Source organism: Choristoneura fumiferana, chromosome 4 (assembly GCF_025370935.1).
Source record: "Choristoneura fumiferana chromosome 4, NRCan_CFum_1, whole genome shotgun sequence".
NCBI lineage: Eukaryota > Metazoa > Arthropoda > Insecta > Lepidoptera > Tortricidae > Choristoneura > Choristoneura fumiferana.
The window spans coordinates 20,592,700-20,614,017 of NC_133475.1; the positions used below are offsets into that span (position 1 = coordinate 20,592,700).

At 39.5% G+C, this 21,318-nt stretch overlaps 4 protein-coding genes across 4 annotated transcripts in view; 2 read left to right on the plus strand and 2 right to left on the minus strand.

Moving 5' to 3' along the window:
- Positions 1–4,238, plus strand: part of LOC141427626 (pre-mRNA-processing factor 17) — a 55,660-nt gene extending 51,422 nt beyond the window's left edge. The window contains exon 13 of the mRNA XM_074087235.1: positions 732–4,238. Coding sequence (XP_073943336.1) covers positions 732–909 — 178 coding nt within the window. The 3' untranslated portion in view covers positions 910–4,238. The remainder of the gene's footprint in view (positions 1–731) is intronic.
- On the minus strand, positions 4,231–6,108 carry Alas (5-aminolevulinate synthase). Its single transcript, XM_074087237.1, has one exon. The coding sequence runs from the start codon at positions 5,912–5,914 to the stop codon at positions 4,397–4,399; it is 1,518 nt and encodes a 505-aa protein (XP_073943338.1). The 5' UTR covers positions 5,915–6,108; the 3' UTR covers positions 4,231–4,396.
- A 199-nt stretch (positions 6,109–6,307) lies between these two features.
- PIG-F (phosphatidylinositol glycan anchor biosynthesis class F) lies at positions 6,308–8,954 on the plus strand. The gene has a single exon (XM_074087243.1). The coding sequence runs from the start codon at positions 6,651–6,653 to the stop codon at positions 7,353–7,355; it is 705 nt and encodes a 234-aa protein (XP_073943344.1). The 5' UTR covers positions 6,308–6,650; the 3' UTR covers positions 7,356–8,954.
- The window catches only part of Gdap2 (ganglioside induced differentiation associated protein 2), a gene marked incomplete in the record, with an annotated part of 82,082 nt that continues 69,471 nt past the window's right edge, over positions 8,708–21,318 (minus strand). Inside the window, 5 exon segments of the mRNA XM_074087238.1 lie at positions 8,708–12,963; positions 13,845–13,988; positions 14,520–14,574; positions 15,433–15,572; positions 16,031–16,184. Of these exon segments, the coding sequence (XP_073943339.1) occupies positions 12,919–12,963; positions 13,845–13,988; positions 14,520–14,574; positions 15,433–15,572; positions 16,031–16,184 (538 nt within the window).

The window sequence follows — 21,318 nt, forward strand, 5'->3', positions numbered from 1 at the left end:
AGTTTTTATCCCGGAAAATTGCATAGTTCCCGCGGGATAGCGATAAACGCATTCTATGTGGACGGAGTCGCGGGTAACAGCTAGTAATTTAAAATTTATTAGTTTTGAAAGATTTTTATGTACCTGCAGTCGAAAGCATAAATAGATGGGTACATAATTTATTGAATCAGGCGTTACTTTGCGGAGGTCCATATCAATGAGTCTAACAACTGGTAGCATGGTGTACGGTTGTGTCACTCTGAAGATGAGCTCTGGTTGAGTTCGAAACGCGTCAGTGTAGTGTGGTGGTGGTGATAGATGGGTTTGTGTGATTTGTGTGTGTTCTTACAGTGTGGAAGTGGAGGAACTGCATGAACACGCATATTTTGCATAAGCTTTGCTATCGTAAGGTCGCGGGTGAGCAAGGAAATTCTTTTAGTTCATTTAGATGGTCATAACGTCAAATATATGTATACCGACCTGATAGTTAGTGGCATAAAGGTGTACTTATATCTATTTTTGGCGTCTTGGCAACGTATATAGCTATATAACTATTTACCTTTTAGGAAGCAAGTGTGTGAAACCCAAAATTAGTTTGTGTTTAAGTAGTTGCGGGCATCCGAAATGCAAATAGAGCCTTGTCTATTTGCATCTCTCACTAAATACCTAACGCTCAAAGACCATGGTTTTATAATGGTTATATAAGTTAACTTACAAGTAGTCACAACTAACATCATTCTCCATTGTTCCAGCTACCTAGTGTCAGGTGACGCCGACGGCAAATGCTACATATGGGACTGGAAGACGACGAAACTTTACAAGAAGTGGAAGGCGCACGATGGAGTCTGCATATCAGCGTTGTGGCACCCCCACGAGCCCAGCCGGCTGCTCACTGCCGGCTGGGACGGAGTCATCAAGTATTGGGACTGAGACAGTTGTGAAGGGAGTTCTGATGTTGACGTTTGGTTGGTTGCTGGGCTGGCGGCATTTGTTTTTGTGCGAAGGATAATGCTGAGGGTTGGCCGTTTACAATATTCGTGTATTTTTTTTTTAGATACGGTGCTCGATCGAAACTGTAACTCACAATGCCTTAGCATCGAGACCCCGTAATGTAGAATGTAGCGCTACTGTTGCAAAATTTTACTGGAATAATGTAAACCGGTCATGGGACGTTCGTTGCTAAGCTAGCGGCATTTTTAGTTTCTTTTGCGCAAAAGAAAATGCTGATGGCTAAGGCTCAAACATTTGTAACTCAAGTGATCGCTTGTGAAGTGAATTAACTTTTAGTGGACGACACGATGAACTAAGTCGCGCTTGTGCTGTGACCCATGGAAATACCAACGTGATAGAACAGTCTTTATGTGTTAAATTTATGGTTAAGTATACAAGTGATACATTGTAAGCGTTTTAAATTCAAACATGCTGGAAATTTGCATGCTCATTACTGTTTTCTGGCATGTCATTTAAAAGGTAGAATTTTGTAGACATAACAAACAAAAAGTTGTAAAACCCCCGACTTTGTCACTTCAAAGTTCAATATCTCAAAAACGGCTAATCCGATTTTGATTAAACATGTCTAAGAACCATCGCTAGTAAATCTGATTTCAAATCAAAAAACCGCATTCAAATCGGTGCGCCCGTTTAAGAGCTACGGTGCCACAGACAGACACACATAGCGGTCAAATTTTAACACCCCTTTTTTGCGTCGGGGGTTAATGAAAAAGCGTGTATACGCCAAGAGATTTAGTCAATTATTTTTTATCGACGATCCGTTTATCTGTCGATACAGATAGCTTCCACAGCATTTGATAAGTTTAACCACGTGCTAGTTAATGGGCACATTGTTACATTAATGAACATTGTTGATAAGGTGTACTTTGGTACTTAAGGTGCAAGTCCATTGAGGCAGAGCTAGAGTAGCGGAGAGATGTAGAATAGATCAATCACATGACAAGATGCTAAAATGAAGGTGCGGCCACATGCGAGTCACTAGTAGCTAGTCGCTCGAAGCAGTGGTGGACTAAGAGGGGGCGGCAGGGGAGGGGCCCGGTTTGGCATTGGCAAGCATAGAAAAAAAAAAGTTTTTAAGTGACGGATGTCGCTTTGCTGGTAAATGTTTACGTGGTGTTCACGTGATAAAATATTGGTTAAAATTTGATTTTCCATTCAAATAAATATTCAAATCTGGAGGGAGCCAAATTAAAGATCGTCCCGGGCCTCAAAGTCTTAGTCCGCGATTGGCTTGAAGCTCGTTTTCAGCGTTAAATCTGGTCACGTGACATATCGCTGGAAAAAAAGCCTTCATTTCGGAAAAACACCGTTATTTTTATTCATTCACTCCAATTTCTTTTATTTGTAACCACTGCCACAAAAGGAGGTTAAGAAATTGGCATTGGTCACAAAAAAACAATGTTTATTTTTATATATTTTTTTTTCATAAAATAGGCGAATTTAAGACACCTATTTGAAGGATTTTGGTTTTAGTTGCGTTTTAAATTTTTACCCTATTTAGAAGTTACCGGAATTATAGCTAACCATAGTTGCCGTGGCGTTAAAAATTAAGTTTTTCTTTGCCCGTCACAATTATTTAAAAAAACGTAGTGTCTTCTGTCACCTGGCAGTGTTAGAATTAGGCGGTTTATTTATATAACGTTTATATACGATGAAAGTCAAACCAAGGTCAAACATTATTTTGCAAATAATACACACGATCAATTAATATTTTTTTGCAAAAATGTTATAAAATTATTTAATAAGCCTATTCCTCAAATGATTTTGGAATTAGACCACATTGTGAAAAAGTGATCAATGCCAATTAGCTTCCAAGACCAAGATAATTCGTGCAACCAGCCATCTTGACGCTGCTGTTCGGTTCCGCGACTTAACGCTGCTTTTTTGAGTCGCGGGAAATTCAAAATAGGGTCACGTTACCAGATTTATCTCTGGAAACCACTAGCATGTTATTTTATTGGCTGATTCTGCAAGTCCCAAGTTGTGTACCCAACCAACATCAGTTATTTCGGGTGAATATGTGCTTAAACATAGACGGAAAACGAAGCGTTGGCAGGTCTTCCACTAGGTGGACTGACATCGCGAGAGTTGCGAGCAACCGTTGGATGCGAATGGCGAGTTGTCCTTCATTGTGGCGTTCTAAGGGGAGGCCTGTTCAACAGTAGTCGTCTTCCGGCTGATGATGATGTGCTTAATACCAGTTAACCATTCTGTACAAGTTTAGATATTTTAAAAGGTGTACTCCTCCCTCAGACCAGACTATTTTTTGTAATATACCCTCATTGAAGGCGGAAAAATTATACGAAAATATCTTAGGTACATGTAATAAGTACTCGTGTACCTAGAGTAAATTATCGAACATCCTGCCACCAAACAGATAGGTACAGAAATCAATCTACACTACATACAAAGTGCGCTCGAGCAACGCACACATAGACACTTATCTCGGACCGGTTGGGACCAGTGCAAGCGCGAGTGCCATCCGCTTGAGACACGCGTCTGTGAACTTTTTTCTGCAATAATGAGCAACAAAAAAAGTTATTACAACAATGACATTAAAATTAAAATACTTTATTAATTCATGGATACGAGTGCCACTACCACGATAGCTTTTGTGCATAAGCCACAGTTGACAACCCTAGAGCGACCGCCGAGCGTAGGTATTGAAAATGAAGTACATAAATGTGATTGACTTCTGTGTGCCTATCTGTTTTGTGATCCTGCCTCTTTGTTCTCAATTTTATGCAGCATTTGCAATTTTTGTGTGCAGGAGACTGCAGGGCTACTACGAAACTCGAAGTTCGTGTCGTGCGGTCCCTCTCACACGTATACCTACTATTTAATACGAGAGCGAGAGGGACGGTACACGGTACGATACGAACTTCGAGTTTCGTAGTAGCCCTGCTGGACTTCTTTGTCTGTAGGTACTTTAATGTCATTGTTGCATACATATTAATATAATGATTAAAAATAATGTAAATATTTATCATTGAACTGCGTCATCAGTTAGTAAGTGCTTTTGTCTAATTATTTTAAAACTGATAAAGAAGTTATTGTGTTAATAAACCCCCTTGCAAAAAAAACTGGCACCTATGGTTTTTGTATTTTATGTGCTTGAAAGCTTACTTTCTAAGCTTCAATTCCTAAAAATCAGAAAAACCATAGGTGCCCTATTTTTTGGAAGGGGGTTTAGTAATGTAATTGAATACCGGAAACGAGCAGACAAATAAAACAATCAGATAAGTTGATCACTTTTTTAATTTTCTCCTTCCGTAAACCCATGAACCCTATATAAGTTAAAAACAAGACATAGACTACACAAAGAATCTCTTAACATAAATATTTTCCTATTTTTTTCCTCATTTAATTTAACATTGTTATAGCTGTCTTTTATAAATCTGGGGGATTAGGCGGCCTGCATCGGTTGCTTGTAGGGCTCCTCGTACATGACGTCGAACTTGTACTCCATGCGGCACTCGCGACAAGCCCCATTCTCTGTGAACTGGTTGAAACTTATGTTGTTTTCGTGGAAAGCGGCGGTGAGCGCGGCCACGAGAGCGTCTATCATCTCGGGCGTGTGGTGCGGACCCGGCGCGAAGCGGAGCCGCTCCTCGCCGCGCGCCACCGTCGGGTGGTTTATGGCCTGCACGTAGTGGCCGCGCTTCATCAGCGACTCTGCCACCTGCGCCACCTTATCCGCCCCCTTTATGGGCACAGGAACTATGTGGCTCACCGACGGCAATTGCGGAAGTCCCGCTATTAAGAGAGACAGTTTGAAGTACCGAACGATCGCTTGGTGCTTCGCGCGCAGCGTTCGCCCCTCCTCGCTCGCGAGGAGTCTAATGGCCGCCAGAGATCCCGCCAGGACCGGCGGAGGGAGCGCCGTCGTGAAGATGAAGCCTGGAGCCAGAGACCGCACAGTGTCCACTAGCAAGGAGGATCCGGCGATGTAGCCGCCGACGTTGCCGAACGCTTTACCCAGCGTTCCGGACACTATATCTATCATGTGTTCAATACCTCGCTCTTCCCCAATCCCAGCACCATGTTTCCCATATAAACCTACGGCGTGGACTTCGTCCACAAAAGTTAAAGCTCCATATTCGTGTGCTATTTCACACATTTCCTCTAAGGGGCAGATTGCTCCACTCATGGAATGAACAGTCTCAAATACAACTAGCTTGGGTACACCCTCTGGTGAAGCCGCTAGCAGCTCCCGGAGATGATTGGGGTCGTTGTGCCTAAATATATGCTTGGGGGCCTGGCTGTGCCGGATGCCCTGGATCATGGAAGCGTGGTTACCAGCGTCAGAGTACACAATGCAACCGGGAAGAAGTTTTCCCAGGGTAGAGAGCGTCGCGTCGTTGGCGACATAGCAGGAACTGAAGATGAGAGCGGCGGGCTTCTTGTGGAGCTTGGCGATCTCGGCCTCCAGCTGCTCGGTCATCTGCGAGTTGCCGGCGATGTTGCGCGTGCCGCCGGCCCCGGTGCCGTAGGCGCGCACGGCGCCGGCCGCCGCGTCCTGGACGGCGCGGTGCCTCGACGCGCCCAGGTAGTCGTTGGCGCACCACACGGTGACGCGGCGGCCGTCACCCTCCAGCGCCGCCGGGTACGCGCCCTCGGCCGCCAGCCGGGACACCTTGCGGAACACGCGGTACGAGTAGTCGCGCTTCTTGGCGCTGATCTGTTCGTGGAAGAACTTCTCATAGGGGTAGGCGCCTCGGTCCACGATGTCCTCGGTCATCTCGCGGGGCGCGTCCGCCACGATAGAGTTCTCCTGGATGAACGGGCACTTGGTCTCGTCCTGCCCCATCGAGCGGAACCCACGGCTGATGATCGGGCAGAAGTTTCCGTATTGTTTCATCAGCGCGCCGCCGTAATTCCTCACGAACGCCTGGTTCAACGATCCTAAGAACGGACAGGGCATTTTTACGTAATGTTGTTGCACGGTCACGACAACACTGGCGCTAAGCAAGCGCGAGTTAAGTTATGATGATCGGAGTTCGGATTCAACGTTGGCTCGCACTGTAGCCGAACGTCTCGCGGGGCGTAAGTATTCAACTGGTGGCTCGAGCGACGGCGCCTCTCATTTATAAAGTCTGTGTCGTCATATCGATTGCTCCACAGTGATTCGTGAACAGTCAGCACATAGAATTTTTATTTTGATTTCGTAATGTGAGTGGTATTGTGACACTGAGTGTGAAGTGACAGTGACTATAGTCAAGTCGATGAACACTGTGTTCGATATTACGCTTATCTCATTGGTGGAATGCGAGTTTTTTGACAGACACAGAAATAGTTGGAAAATCAAAACAGTGGTGCCTTGGTGGTGCCAGAGATGTACAATTTAACATTTGTCGACGAATGTAGGTGCTTGGTAATTTATTTATTTTTTGTTTTATTTCTTTGAAAATTCTTGGAAAAAATGAATTATTATAAGTACGAATTTGGTCTTTGTTATGATTTTTTTGTGACAAGTTTTGGCTATACTTGGTTTCATTATATGGCAATTATATTTGACACTGTTTTAGTAAATGTTAAAATCTTTCCAAAGTGTCTTCTTTTTGACATCACATTGACAGACGTCAGTGACAGTGACGGATAACTCGGTCGGTGTAAATTTTGGAATATATTCGGGTGTTCTAGCATTTAAATTACTTAGAATGTTTACACTAAACAGTCAGTTGGAGTTACGAAGAGTGACGATTTCTAGCCTGATAACATGCATTTACTTACCCAGCATAGTTTCGGTAATATCATACAAGGGGTTACTTTACTCAGTAGGGAGTGGGTCTTCGGTGTATATTTTGGTCCTCATCTTTATCGCCGAGCTGCTGAAGTCCTTTTACTTGAACTCCGCGAACGACATCCAGTCGAAGAAAACAAAAGGAAGTAAGAATAGAGCCGGAGACATAGTGAAAGGATTCGTTTTCCTGCTTGGTGTTATGTTTTGCTTTTTTATCGGAATCATTTTATTTGGAGCACCCGTGCTGGATTGTCATGAAGAAACACTGATGTTGTCTGCGTTATTGACGCTGTTGACTGTGTTTCCGCTGATAGCACACAGTGGTGTGGAGACATCGATGCAGTTGTTGTTTGGAGTGCGGAATTACGCGAAGGATAGTATTATGGAGATGCTTGTTACCAACGCTCTTCTGACGGTTTGCGGCGCGTGGCTCGGCGCGGTCGTCATTCCCCTGGACTGGAACACTCCCTGGCAGCAGTGGCCCATCCCGTGCTACTTGGGGGCGCTCGGAGGCTACCTCCTCTCTAATGTGCTGAATGTCCTCAAAGTAATGTTGTTGACTGCGGCATACAAATATCCAGCATTAAATGTCATTGTCAACATTATGACCAAGCCAAAATAAACAGTATTATTAGTTTACCAGCTTTATTATTGTAATCTGGGAAAATTTAAAAAATTACCAAAAATGCATTTAGTTAATTACACTTAGTGTAAACGGACCATAACCCTGTGGCTGTGGCTGTCAGCAGGTGGCCAGTGCCAAGCAGTTCACACCCTTTTTTAACCAACTTCATTATAAACTTCATATCAAAAGCAAGCAAGCTGCCAGCAGCAACACATACAGCAAGTTTTAATATAATGTATGGAAAAGAGTGTGAACTGGATGTCCCTGGCCATTGTGTGGTTGGTGCCCCCTTTTTGCATCGAGCCTTATAATATTTTGTTTTGCCATTCTGTTGGGTTGCTGTTATAATAATGGCCAAGATCTTATTTGTTGTACCTAATTATATTTTAGAAATTATCCCAGGAAGTTGTGTTTTATTCACACATATAAGTTCAAACAAAATAATTTGTATTTAACCATTGGATGGTTTATAATTTAGTTATACCATTTACCAATTATCTTGTATGGATATGTATGTATCTTGATTGTATCCCTGTGCTGGGCTACAAATAAGTTCACAAAAGATACTTTTTTTTAAAAACTTACAAATTTCTTCTTGAATTAATATGACAATTTCATAATTTTATGTGACTATTTGACAAAGTGTTATCATTAAATTTTTAACCCACAGCCCAACAGTATCTTTTGGCAGTGCCAGTGTCAAATTTCATATGTTTATGCAGCATGTATTTTTTATAAAATCAAAGTTTTAGTGTTGTGAAGCAATATACTGCATTAAATTTCTTAAAATTGACATTGTGCACCACAATGAACATAATTCAAGACTATCTTTTTGTATTATTTATTTCTGTTTAGATTTTTTTGGAGTATAAAGTAATGAAGAGGAAAGGTAAAAGGAGTCATGAACTTATTCAAATTTTGTCAATTTAAGGGTTAATTACCAGTTTGAATTAATTCTTGTCAAATTTTTGAGCGGCAATGTATTGTGCACAATAATTTGACCTGAGAGAAGTGGATCTGTGACAGTTGTCTCATCAATTCAAGTCAGTTTCATTTTTAAAAAAAGTGGTATGAAATATATATGTTTAAAGTCGTCATTTTTTATGGATTATGGAAGTACAGTCGAGTTCATAAACTTGTGAGCAATACACATCTGAACACACTTCTACACCGTCAATAATAGCCTTGTTCTGATATTTTTGATCAAATTTTTGCTCACAAGTTTATGAACTCGATTGTACAGTCAAAACCGTTTATAACAACATTGAAGGGACAGCAATATTTGGTTGTTATAACCAGTGTTATTTTGGTATATAAGATTGTGTGGAACTTTTTTCTTGGTTGTTACATCTGATATGTCGTTATAAACAGTTTTGACTGTATGTTTGTAAGGACCTTTACTGACTACTCTTAACACTTGTCTTGAGGTTATAGTAAAAATACATGCTGTATTTTCGAGTCATACTCGGATCACTTAATGGGTTAAATTAAAACAAATACCATTTTTTACTAAATTATTAATTTATTTTTGTATTTTGTTAAATATGTACATAGCCTATATAATATTCTACATTATTAATAAAATATGAAACTTAACCAACATTTGATTGATCACATTATTTAAACAACTCCTATTCTAGATGCGTGTAACATAGACCATGACAACATGATCTATTCAACAGTGATAAACAAACTTGCAACTAAGTCATATAAGGTAACAATAGTTAACACATCTAAGGCCTTGTTGATATTTCAGTAATTCTTTATGACATTTAATACAAAGACACTTGAAAAAATAACTGTGGTGTCCCATATACATACAGATGAACTATTTACAATTTCTTTATAAGCACTAACTTGATAGTGCTTGATTTTGACGTAGCACTTTGTTAGTTCAAAGCTGTTTTTACGTTGCTAACCCATTATTTTAATGCAAAGTTTAACCCTGCTGAGGGTACACAAATTAAACTATGTTGCTATTTCACTCGTCCAACATGTTCACCCAATTCATGAGCATTTTATTTTGATGACTTTGTGAAGATGTTGGAGAAGTGAAATACTTAATAGAGTCAAATACTGAGTCAACCTCGTATCGGCATCGTCACGTCGGCGCTGCACGTCACGCTGCCGAATGCACCACAAACAGCAGTTTTAGTTAGTTTTATTTATATAACAAAAGCTTACACCGACCGTGTGGTCATCGAGTAAATTATTGCATCAACTTACATTTTACATTATAAATTGCTTATAGACAGACTAAAATATTGAGGACACCGAGCTTAACAAGTATGAAACGTTGGGAAAAGTCATAAAAATACAACTGTATCCAAAAATTGTTTATTTATACAACAACAATGCGATAGGTACGCTACGTCAGCTACTCACGGTCCGGTCCGGCAACATGGGAGTCCCTAATCAAGACGCCTTAGCATTGCTTGCTGGCGAGGGTCAGTAGTGGAGGCACTTTCCATGACTAAAAATACGTGCACGACATAGATCACATCGGAAGTATGTGTCCTCAAGTGTCGACACGTGCTGGAATCTCGTCTAGCTACAGTACTGGTACGAAGCGGATGAAGCACTTAAAAATATCTTTAAAAGTTTCAAACCTTATCTTTATCTGTATCTGAGAAAAGTAACACTATATTTTTAAAGACTTTGTCCGCTTCGACAGCACTTTTAAAAACAAATCCGGTAACAAGAAACTGTACAGAACTTTTATTAACAAGTGATACAGACTTGCACAAGGTCTTTTTTCGTCTCTTTCGCCCCTGTGGGCCCGTGAGTATGTACTATCACAGTATAAACCCAGTTACATCTTTATCTACAAATAAAGCGCTCAAGTTTATACCGTGCATCTATTTTCCTGCTACACATACGTTTAATATTGCGTCAACTCACATCGTGGTCCAAATACCTACTCCACGCACACAAGTTCAAAATTCAAGGTGGCACAAGGAGTGGGCAGACTAATACTTTGTACTAGTTATGGACATAGTTATATATTTTTTCTGGTCAATGTTTTTGATACTACTAATTTGAAAATGTTGACTAGCTACTGTTTCTTACCAACCAATTTAGGTACAGTTTGATATTGTGAACATAGATTTTAGTCGTCAAAAAATACGAAGTAAGCAGAGCAGAGTTTTATTTATTCCACATTTTTTCTGCCACGTTACATTTTCAAACGCTACGGTGCTTTCGATTAAACGCGGTCCGAGGCAGTGATTATGTGCGTTAAGCTTTTAAAGTTCTAGGCGTAACAGCTTTCAAACCTACTAGTCCATAATCATTCAGTGTCTACAGTGATACCACTCATTTCGAATTAAACTGTGATTTTTGTAGTAATATAATTTTAACTTTTGATATATAGCTTTTTAAATATCAACAGCGTATTTACACTTCATTTTAATTCTAATTTTATTCCATACAACACCTACATGATGTAAAAATAAAATCTCATATGCAAACGTAATAAGCACCTTTAAACGTAAAACATGTAGGAGTAGTAATAATATATTATTTTTTTACCTACCGAAGTAAAATAAGTAAGATGCAATTACATATCATACATAGTTATATTTTTGGGTCATTTTACAATACGATACTAATATTCTTTATTGCAAGACACAAAATATAATAGCGAAATAACAAAAAGACGTTAAACAATAGAAGATCTTATCTCTTAAGCGATATTAACAGGTTCAAATATTTTACTACTCCTACAAAAGTGAAACGAGTGGTAATAGCCAGTTATAAAGTAGCCAGAAGTCACTAATGACAACCAAGTCGTAACAGCTGCCACAGTATGGGTTGGCACAGGGATTCCCAAACTTTCTGTACTGCGACTCGCACACTCTGCGACACCCTTGTAAAACAAAATACCTATGTATAACAATTAGATATGCACCAATACCTGATCTTACCATGTCGCGACGCTTCTAGGTTAGAAGCCCCTGAGCTAGCATATCCATTAAGCTAGCAAATCACATGCTGGACTAGCGTGACTGACAACGCAACAGGTATGAGAAATTTATAATATTCATTATAGGTGGCTATTTTCTGACTGATTACTAGCTCTCTACGTAAATGGGCCTAGCCTAGCTAATATAAAATCTATTCCGTAAAATAAACTATGTGCTAAACAAATACCCTGTCACTGGATCGAGATACTGTGAGACAGAATTTGACAGAACTATTCAAGGGCATATTTTATACGAGAAAAAGACAAGTTTTCTTTAGTATACGAGGCAGATTTAAAAAATAGCGCTGGTTTTTTCTCTAGGCCATCATACATACATATAAAAATTAAATATTTTTCATCATAACTATCATTGCAACATTATATAAAACTTTGATAGTTATTAAAATATTTCACATCCTATATTGGGTCGAAATCGTAAAGGTAATATATAAAACTTAATGTTACATAAATCAACAAGTTCATACACAAGTTTAGCTATGAGGGCGGATCCACTGTTGTGGGCACGATGGGCATGCCCACAACCCAAATAGATTAGTAACTTTTAAAACTCGTTCATGAGTCATGATTGTTCATGAGCGAGTTTGTACTCCGACTCGCACTTGGCCGATTTTTTGATGGCTGTGACTTGGCTGTGACCACATCCTTTTTTGAGGGCTGGATCCGCGCCTGTTCAGCTAGTAAAATTACCGTCAGACACTCATTATGTCACATTGAAAATATTAAAAATTTCAACTGGCTATGATATTTTTTACAAATGCACGGCTAATACATAATATTATGTAGTTACAAACATAACGTTCAGTGAACCAAATAGGTTTGGCGAAACTATGCTAAGCGACTAAAATCTTGTTCTTGATCGGTCAATCAAATGACTAAATACACAACGCCAATGCTAATATATCAATGGCGTCAAATAAAAAAAAAATACTAACAAATCATTACTCGTTCAACATCATTACAAAAGTTTTCTAATGATATAAAATAAAGGCGGTTTCATACTACTATTAATTTCATGGTCCGTTGTTGACAAAAAAGAATTGGTGACTTTGGAAAGGCCTTATAAAAATATATACGGCAATACAAATTTATAAACCGGCGAATCGCCGGCGTTTTTATTTCTCATCCGAATATCAAAACTTTGGCATTGGGGTGTCAATTCGCATCAACATCTTAGTCGATATTGATTCTACAAAAAAACATTATATCTGTCGTAAAAAATATGAAATTTAAATGTCATCTCATAGAACACAGTGCAGTGTCTTAGGTTACATAACCTTTAACATACATAAACCTAACAGTTTTGAAAATAATACTGCTGCAGAAGTTAAACATTATGACAAATAAAACGATACATTATTGCAAACGCAAACGACAAAAGAACACGCGAAAAGACGTAGACAACCCCTTTTGACAATTATATGAGAGCAGCTGGGTAGTTGGAACGTCGAACACACATACACATTTGAAACGTCACATACCGAGTATAAAGAGCTCTACTGGGTAAAGAATCGAAGTTTTGCATCCATAGTTTGTTTGTCCAATCAAGTCGCCGAGACAGCCTGGTAATAGGCGGGTTTACGTGCTACTCGTGTCGGGTTGGAAGTAGTGGAGACCGTTTATCTGGAACAGAAATATGTATTTTTCATTTCTATGACAGTAATAATGGTTTTGCCCGTGACTCCTGACCTGACTTCCCTCCTCCTTACCACTATTACTACTACAGTTTAGTACGTTTGGGCTGTTAATAGTGCTAAAGAGGTCTCTCAATAATGCCTCAGGTAGACACAGTAGTGTAACTACGGGTCCGATGTTCCATGCCACGCTTCATCCATTGTAATCACCCCTTTAGAGGTTGAATTCCCAAAAACCCGTTGTTAGTTCTCGCCTTGTTTGCGGCAAATTTTGCTCTTGAACCGGCGGGGAAATTAGACAAGCAAGATTTGCTTGTAAAAATGTATTTTTGCCAAGTTCCTCGTGGTGAATTCTTCGTGCATATTCTCCATTCTTTTATAACACGGCGGATTGACTATCGAAAAGAATAGATTCAAAGTACCTAGTGTTGCCCGCGGCTCCGTCCGCGTAGTATTCTTTTATCGCTATCCCGCGGGAACTATGCAATTTTTCGGGATAAAAACTATCCTATGTCCTTCCCCGGGACTTAGACGTGATGGAGTAACAAACATCCAAACATCGAAACTTTCTCATTTATAATATTAGTTAGTAGGATTGCTTCGATATATTCGAATATTTGTACGCCTAACGGCAAAACATAGACTTCTATGAAATATTTAAATAAGATCTGTTTGTTGTACCTTACCTATGTTTGACAAATAAATTTATCATTATCGTTATCATTATCATTCGACTTTTGTAAAAACGCTTCGTTTTTAACTCACCTTGATAATGCTCTTCTTGACAATGATCTTTCTGAAAGCGATGGTCCTCAAGAAAAGGACACTCAATTAGACAATTGGCAAAATAATAATAGAATTAGCACGTACCGTCATATCGTACTCTGTGACGAAGGCGGGCACCTCGAGCTGGTCGCGCGCCATGACGGAGTACAGGAACTCGACGCCCGGCAGGTTGTGCACCTTCGCTTTGATCGCCGGCGCCATGAACGTCGTGAACCACCACGTCATCATCTGCCGACAACAACAATAACATACAATACAGAAATATCACACACGCATTTATTTATGCCTATTTTAATGAGAAAGGAGTAACTGCTTCTTTGCTCTTAGCTATTTATTCTGCTCTGTACGACTTGTAGCAATTAACCCTTAATTGTAACTCCTATGTAAAAGAAACTATAGGAATAAACTCTCTCACCTCAGGAAGTGGGACGGTCAAGAAGTCATGTTCTAACACGTGCATCATGTAAGTAGACAGAAATACAGTACGAACGATTTACTATCATTTGGTGCAAATGGAAAAGGGACGACTCGAAATTATACTATAGAATAATTAATAGTACAAGTCAGAAGGCTCGATTCTTATGCCTAAACGTCACTTTTGTACGGCAGTGAAGCTTCTGTACTCTTGTACTATTACTTATTCCGTGGTATAATTTCGAGTTGTCCATTTTCTATTTGCACCAAATGACTGTAAATCCTTCGAACAAATAATAAAAATTAAAAAGAACTATGTTATGGATTAATTATCTATGAACTAACCTTAGTCCAGAATGTGGGGTGTACAATATAAAACGCTTTCAAATTCTTCTTATATCTGAAAACAAACAAATATAGGTAAGGAAATCTGCATTAGGTATGTTGTGAATACTATTAAACAGAACTACAGGATATTACTCCGCGGATATTGGTTACGCGTCACCAAGTAGTCATCACATTAAGCTACACGTGACATGCGACTACGCATCACATGCAACCACACGTTACATGCGACTACGCGTCAACGCAGCAATGGGCACTTTTACACGTCATTTTTTTAAACTACCAGCGCTTTCGGAAAGACCATCATTGCCAAGAAGAATACTTAAAAACTATATTATACAATTAAAGAAAAAAAATACAAAAAATAATAATAATAAAAATACAGGGTTGTATGGGGTCCCTTAGTTACAATACTAAACACTAACTATATCTAAACTATCTACGTTCAGTGGAAGTGTAGAATGCTTCCACCGTCATAAATTTTAAAATAATAATAACAATAATTTAGTTCTGAAATATACATTTCAGGTCAAGTAACCAAGCTGTCTGCGCCCGCAAAGTTAGCTCACACGCACTCATGTCATGCTCTGAAAGCAGAGCGGTACCGAGGGCATGGTATTGCTTCCGTTCCCATAAGCTCTATGGGATCGTCTTGGGAACTTCGACGTCGCGAGCCTGTGACTAGAATTTAAACTACAAAAATAAAAAATTAAAATCCATAAGCTTAACAATATACAGCCTTAAACATAGCAAGGGGATGTATAAAGTCCCTGAGTTAATAATAAAATTATTATACAGCAAGGGGATGTATAAAGTCCCTATGTCAATAATAAAATTCAAATGCGTCAAATGCGACTACACGTTAAATGCGACTACGCGTCAAATGCGACTACGCGGCTACCAGTGTACTCACTTGTAAGGCAGCACGGTATAGACCTCCTTGAGCCAGGAGAAGGGCGGGTGGTTCCCGGACGCGGCCAGCGTGTGGAAGTAAGCGATCACGTAGTCGCCGCGCACTATCGGGTCCAGGAGCTTTATCAGGTACAGGAGCGCCTGGAACAGAAACAGAATATCATCAGCATCACCAGTTTCAGACTATACAGGTAATTTCGGGATGTAATCCGGAACTACTCAGATACTATTCAGTTGATGTCACGCACACACACTAATGTTGAGTATATTAATGCCTGGACCGTAGGTAACTGCCTCGAGAACACAAGGGAAATTTCGCCTAGTGGTGTTAGGGCAAGGGGTATGGGCAAGCAGGCGTCACAAATTGACGAAAATCCGAGTTGGATTCCCGGCCTCAACATTTTTTATGTGTATCTAATCGTAAGCAAAATACACCGTCCTTCTGTCCAATGCCCCGGGTCAAAAAATTGCTTACCTAATATCTTCTTTTTTTGCGACGTTCTTAAAGGTAACACAATTTTTTTATTCATAATTTGGTCCCTGAGCGTGATGGCATTCGACAAATACTGCTTTTGCTGCTGCTGATGCTGCTATTGTACCTTGTCGAGGTCGATGTCGCCGATGGGGAACCATTTGCCGATGAAGATGACGACGGGCCGGCCGAGCCGGTCCACGCCGCTCTGGTACAGGCAGCCGATCCCGGACACTTCGCTCAGATCCTCCGCGCGCGCTCTCCGCAGGAGACGCTCATATCTGTAACAAGAAGAATAACCTATTAGCACCATGTTTCAATAAGTTAAACTATTATCTAAACAGCAGAGAATCGTGGATTGAAAACCGGGCTCGCACATGAGTTATTCGAATTCATAATCCATTACATTTAATTTTAATTTTTCAGCGCATTGGTTTTTATAATACAATAATACATTACAATGACTCTTGCATGTGGTAGGAGCTTGTGCAAGGTCCGCCCGGATTGCTACCAACATCTTGCTCGCTAATACTGACGTGAAGCAGCAGTGCTTGCACTGTTGTGTTTCGGCGTGGAGAGTAAGATACACACACACAAACATCACGCCTGTATGCCCAAATGGGGTAGGCAGAGCACACGAAACGTTACCGCTTCGGAGCCACTTTTAGCAATTTTAGGTTTTAAGTTTGACAAAAACGGTACAATAGTGACAGGTTGCTAGCCTGTCGCCTACGGTATCATCATCCCAGCCTATATACGTCCCACTGCTGGCACAGGCCTCCTCTCAGAACAAGAGGGCTTGGGCCATAGTTCCCACGCGGGCCCAGTGCGGATTGGGAACTTCGCACGCAACATTGAATCGCTTCGCAGGTTTGTGCAGGTTTCCTCACGATGTTTTCCTTCACCGCAAAGCTCGTGGTAAATTTCATATCTAACCTACGCCTACACACCTACCTACACACCTACTGTATACCTTAACCTATATCCTCACTGGCACTTGAGGTATCCCATCTTGGGCATCTAGGTTGGCAACGCATCTGCAATACCCCTGGTGTTGCAGGTATCTATCGGCGGTGGTGATCTCTTACCATCGGGAGACCCACTTGCTCGTTTGCCATCCAGTCGAATAAAAAAAAAACTATTATTGTACACCATAAATAGTAAGATTAGTAAGCGATACAGAAACAGGAACACAGAAAGAAAGAGCGATCTCTTCCAGGCAACCTTTTTTAAACAAAGAAATAAGGACTAAATTACAGCAGGTTTTACTGTAATGCTGTATTTTTTTATTGACAAATAAATAAATAAATCGATCTGTCGAAGTCTTATATCTTCGTGTCCAATCAACTACTATACTAATCAGAAACTAATCTTGCCACAAGTTAAGCGCAATATAAAGTATTTTAAGTCCAAAACAGGAAAAATATTAACATTAATAGTTGAAAGTCTACAACTTCGAAACCCAACCATTAACTCAAAGCGAACAGGTTAATTACAAGTTTGCAGTGTAAATATTAACTGTCGTAGCTGTTACTAATTGCAATCTTATTCCTAGTGTTTAGAGTTATTTTTTTTTCGAGCAAAGGCAATGATTGAGTATTTACAGTAATTAAGTATTAGAATACCGCAAGGTCGGGGATTACTAATTAAATGCTTTTTTTGATTAAAATTTAGATGTTGTTAAAACCGACATTCTGCAAGTATCTATTGCATGCCATGTAGACTATGTTATGGCGTTTTGTTTTTATCTGATTTCATCGTCTCCTACAGTTCTATAGGTAAGTAAATAGATCATCTATCTATTATCTAGCAAATAAACCATTTAATTTAATTTCATTTCATGTCTACATTTTTTTTATCAAGCTTAGATAACTGAGTTTTAACCATTTTTGGCTCATTACCCAAAAAAAACTGTTGTTTACTGGTTTTTAAAGCACAAAATTCCATGTGCCCATTGCAGTCATTGATAACATCTAAGTGACCACATCCCTGCCTGCAGGTTCCTCTCCTATCTTCCTCTTGTTTATTTACGTACAATAGTGATGATGATGGATGACGTTGTTTAAGATGGAGCAGCGCTTGCTTGCCCATTAATCCTACAATGACCATAGCTTTTAATGAACATAGAAGCAGGCAGAGAATCTCGTCAGCTGTTCAGGTAACAGAGGATGAGCGACGAACGCTTGTTTTCTATTGTTTGTGAGGTAACTCATAGGTTCGTATACTGGCTTAGATTTTAGGACAAGGTCGATGCAGCCCATCGAAGTAGCATTAGGTCAAGGTATTATGGATTCTTCAAGACAGGGATGGTTAATTAGGCCGCTTCCAAAACATACCATTTTCGCGTGTGCGGGCTTCTAACTTATTATTGGATAGCATTAGACAGATGCTTTTATTTTAAACAGATTATACATTTATGTAAAGATTTTGAAATTAGCTAGCGGTCAATCAAACATGCTTATTTATTTTTACAACACTTGTCCCCCAATTACTGTATCCTCATGCTGCGTCTCATTTTAGTTAGGAATAGGTTACACCTGCAACAGTCACTATCCTAGCTGGCAAAATATAATATATGCATCATGGTTAATTAATATTATGATATGATTTATTCACTACGATTATCAATTTAATTTATATACTTAAGATACAAAATGGCCGGTTGCTATTTTTACCGAGTAAAATATTTTCCGAAATATAATATTTGAACTGCAGAAAAATTATACCAAACTATCATTCGTCCAAACATTATTAGGCTAAAAAATATTCGACGGTACGAAGCGCCGCATTCGCTGTACACAGGATGGTATGGTACCAAATTTTTTTTCGCCTTCATACTTAGTAAGTCGGTCAGCTAACCAGTACATTTTTGGGAGTCTGTTTTTTTTCGTTTTTCGACCCATGTTCCTTACAGAAAGTTGTTCAGTTTAAGCAACACTATCACCGGTTTAAGTAAAAAAACATCATTTGGTACCACCCTGTATAAAACGCCAAGATCTAAAATAAATGATTATCAATAAAACCTAGGTAAATGTAAAAAATTATGCCTTGCATGACACTATGACTTGTACTATACCATACCCCAGTTTGCGGCGTTAGCATTCCGCGGCGAGAAGCGAAAGCCGCTCTCATCTCCCCGGGAACCATGCCAATGCCTTAGCGATCATTAGAGACATTGCGATGTGTAAACAGTCGAAACAGGCTACTTTGTATCAAGCGTGAAATAAAATGGGAGGTGGATATTTTAACTTATGACTTCTAATTATGATAACCTATTGCAATTTAATAATAGATGTTTCACCCAATTACCTACATCGAAATACGACTACGAATCAGTGAAAGTATTAAAAAAAACTATATTTTCTCAAATGCTTTGTAACTTCCATGTGACATGAAAACGGACAACAAACCCGACAAAAGAGAATACTCACTAGTTATAGGTACAAATTAATTAATTTATGAGACAAAAGTTTGCACTGCAATGCCATAAAAGTTGATCACGATCGCACAGCACAGCTCGCTGAGCAAAGGTAATTCCCGTCAAAACGAGAAGCCAGCCAACATGGAAAATTAATTAAAAATCAACGTTTCTATTTTAGTTTCAAGAAATGTTCCACAGCTATTTCCGTGCTTCACTGAAAATAAATTATAAGGTCACGCAACCAGTGACGTGCATTTTCAGAAGTTTTGACGGCTGAAAGACGCCTTTACGGGGATGTGTTAGGGTGTTATACGAGTTGTATTCGTGTAGGGTTGTTCAAGTTAGTTTTTGTCCTTTCCATTTACGCATTACGTTCGTAAGGTTGTTTGCTTAATGATAAATTAACGATAACTTTGGTAACGATGAGTTCGTGATCGATTAATGTACAGTCGGAAAGGGGCACTCTTATACCTTCTATACATATAAGAGCAGCTCTTAGGTATACATGTATTACAATACGTTGTTTCTCTTAGGATAGTCGTGTGATTATAGACAATTCAAGTGCAACTTTATGTTGGTTTGTCACCGAAGTGGTATAAAAATAACTAAACTCGTCGCATTATCATTAATAATTAATCATTGACGACCAGACGGCCTAGTGGTTAGAGAACCTGACTACGAAGCTTGAGGTACCGGGTTCGATTCCCGTGTCGGGGCAGATATTTGTATGAAAAAACGAATGTTTGTTCTCGGGTATAGGTGTTTAATATGTATTTAAGTATGTATCTATATCTATATAATTATATTTATCCGTTGTTTAGTACCCATACCACAAGCTTTGCTAAGCTTACTTTGGGACTAGGTCAATTGGTGTGAATTGTCCCGTGATATTTATTTATTATACCATTTGTCTGATTCCGTCAGAGCATCCCGTTACCATGTAATGAATCTCATCATCATCACCCCAGCCTAAAGCGCCCCAAGTCCCAGTGCACAGGCTCTCACTCAGAAAGAGAGCTCAGGGCTTAAGCGTAGCACCCACCCCGTAGAGGGCATAGTCCCCACCCCCACGCGGGCCCAGTACGAATTGGGAACTTCACACACGCCATTTAATTGCTTGTAAAGCAAAAAGAAGCTTGTGGTAAATTTCTAATGTAATTATTTCATAGTCCAGCTAGCGTACACGATATTAGACAATTTTTAATACATACATAATAATTTATAGTTATATGGGTTATGATATGAATCCAGATTCCAGACGTCATTTGGGCCGTAATATGCACGGTAAAGTCGCCACCAGATCTTTCGGAGCCGCCAAGGTAATCAAAAATATTGATACATGAACTTTAATAGCTTAATAATAATAATAGAGTGTATGTGCCGATACTTTTGACCGCCTTGGCCGGTCCGAAATATCTGATAGCGACTGTACCCCCTTAAGTTACATAACAAAACCATATTGGCTAGTGCCGGGTGCCAAATCAGCGGGAGAGTAAATATAGTGCGCGTTCGTTCAACTATTGTGCAACAAGTGTTGCCAAGCCAGGGCCACATTAAATATGGCAAATCTTTATCAAATACGTCATATTTACTGAAAAGGTTAACAATGTTTTCAATATCAACAGGGAGGAAGAGGAGAACTTCAAAAATAGCGAAAAACTACTAAACGTTAACAGTTAAACTCCATTTCAATAGAATCTGACAATCTAGTAAACACTTATCTAACTACCCTTGTATAGCTAATCCAAATAGACTCAAAACTGTCAAATCCACATTTGATTGTAATCGCCTTTTTATTAATTTTGTATTATAATCGACATACTAATCCGATGTACTTGTGCTTGTGCACGTCATACATAAATGATAGGTAATAATAATACATTTATTTCATTCAGGCAACATGTGCCGTACAATAATACACTTATAGACCAACTTACGGATTAATAAAAATGCACAGTGCGTTTAATTTTATGCCTTCATCCCAGCCCATATAC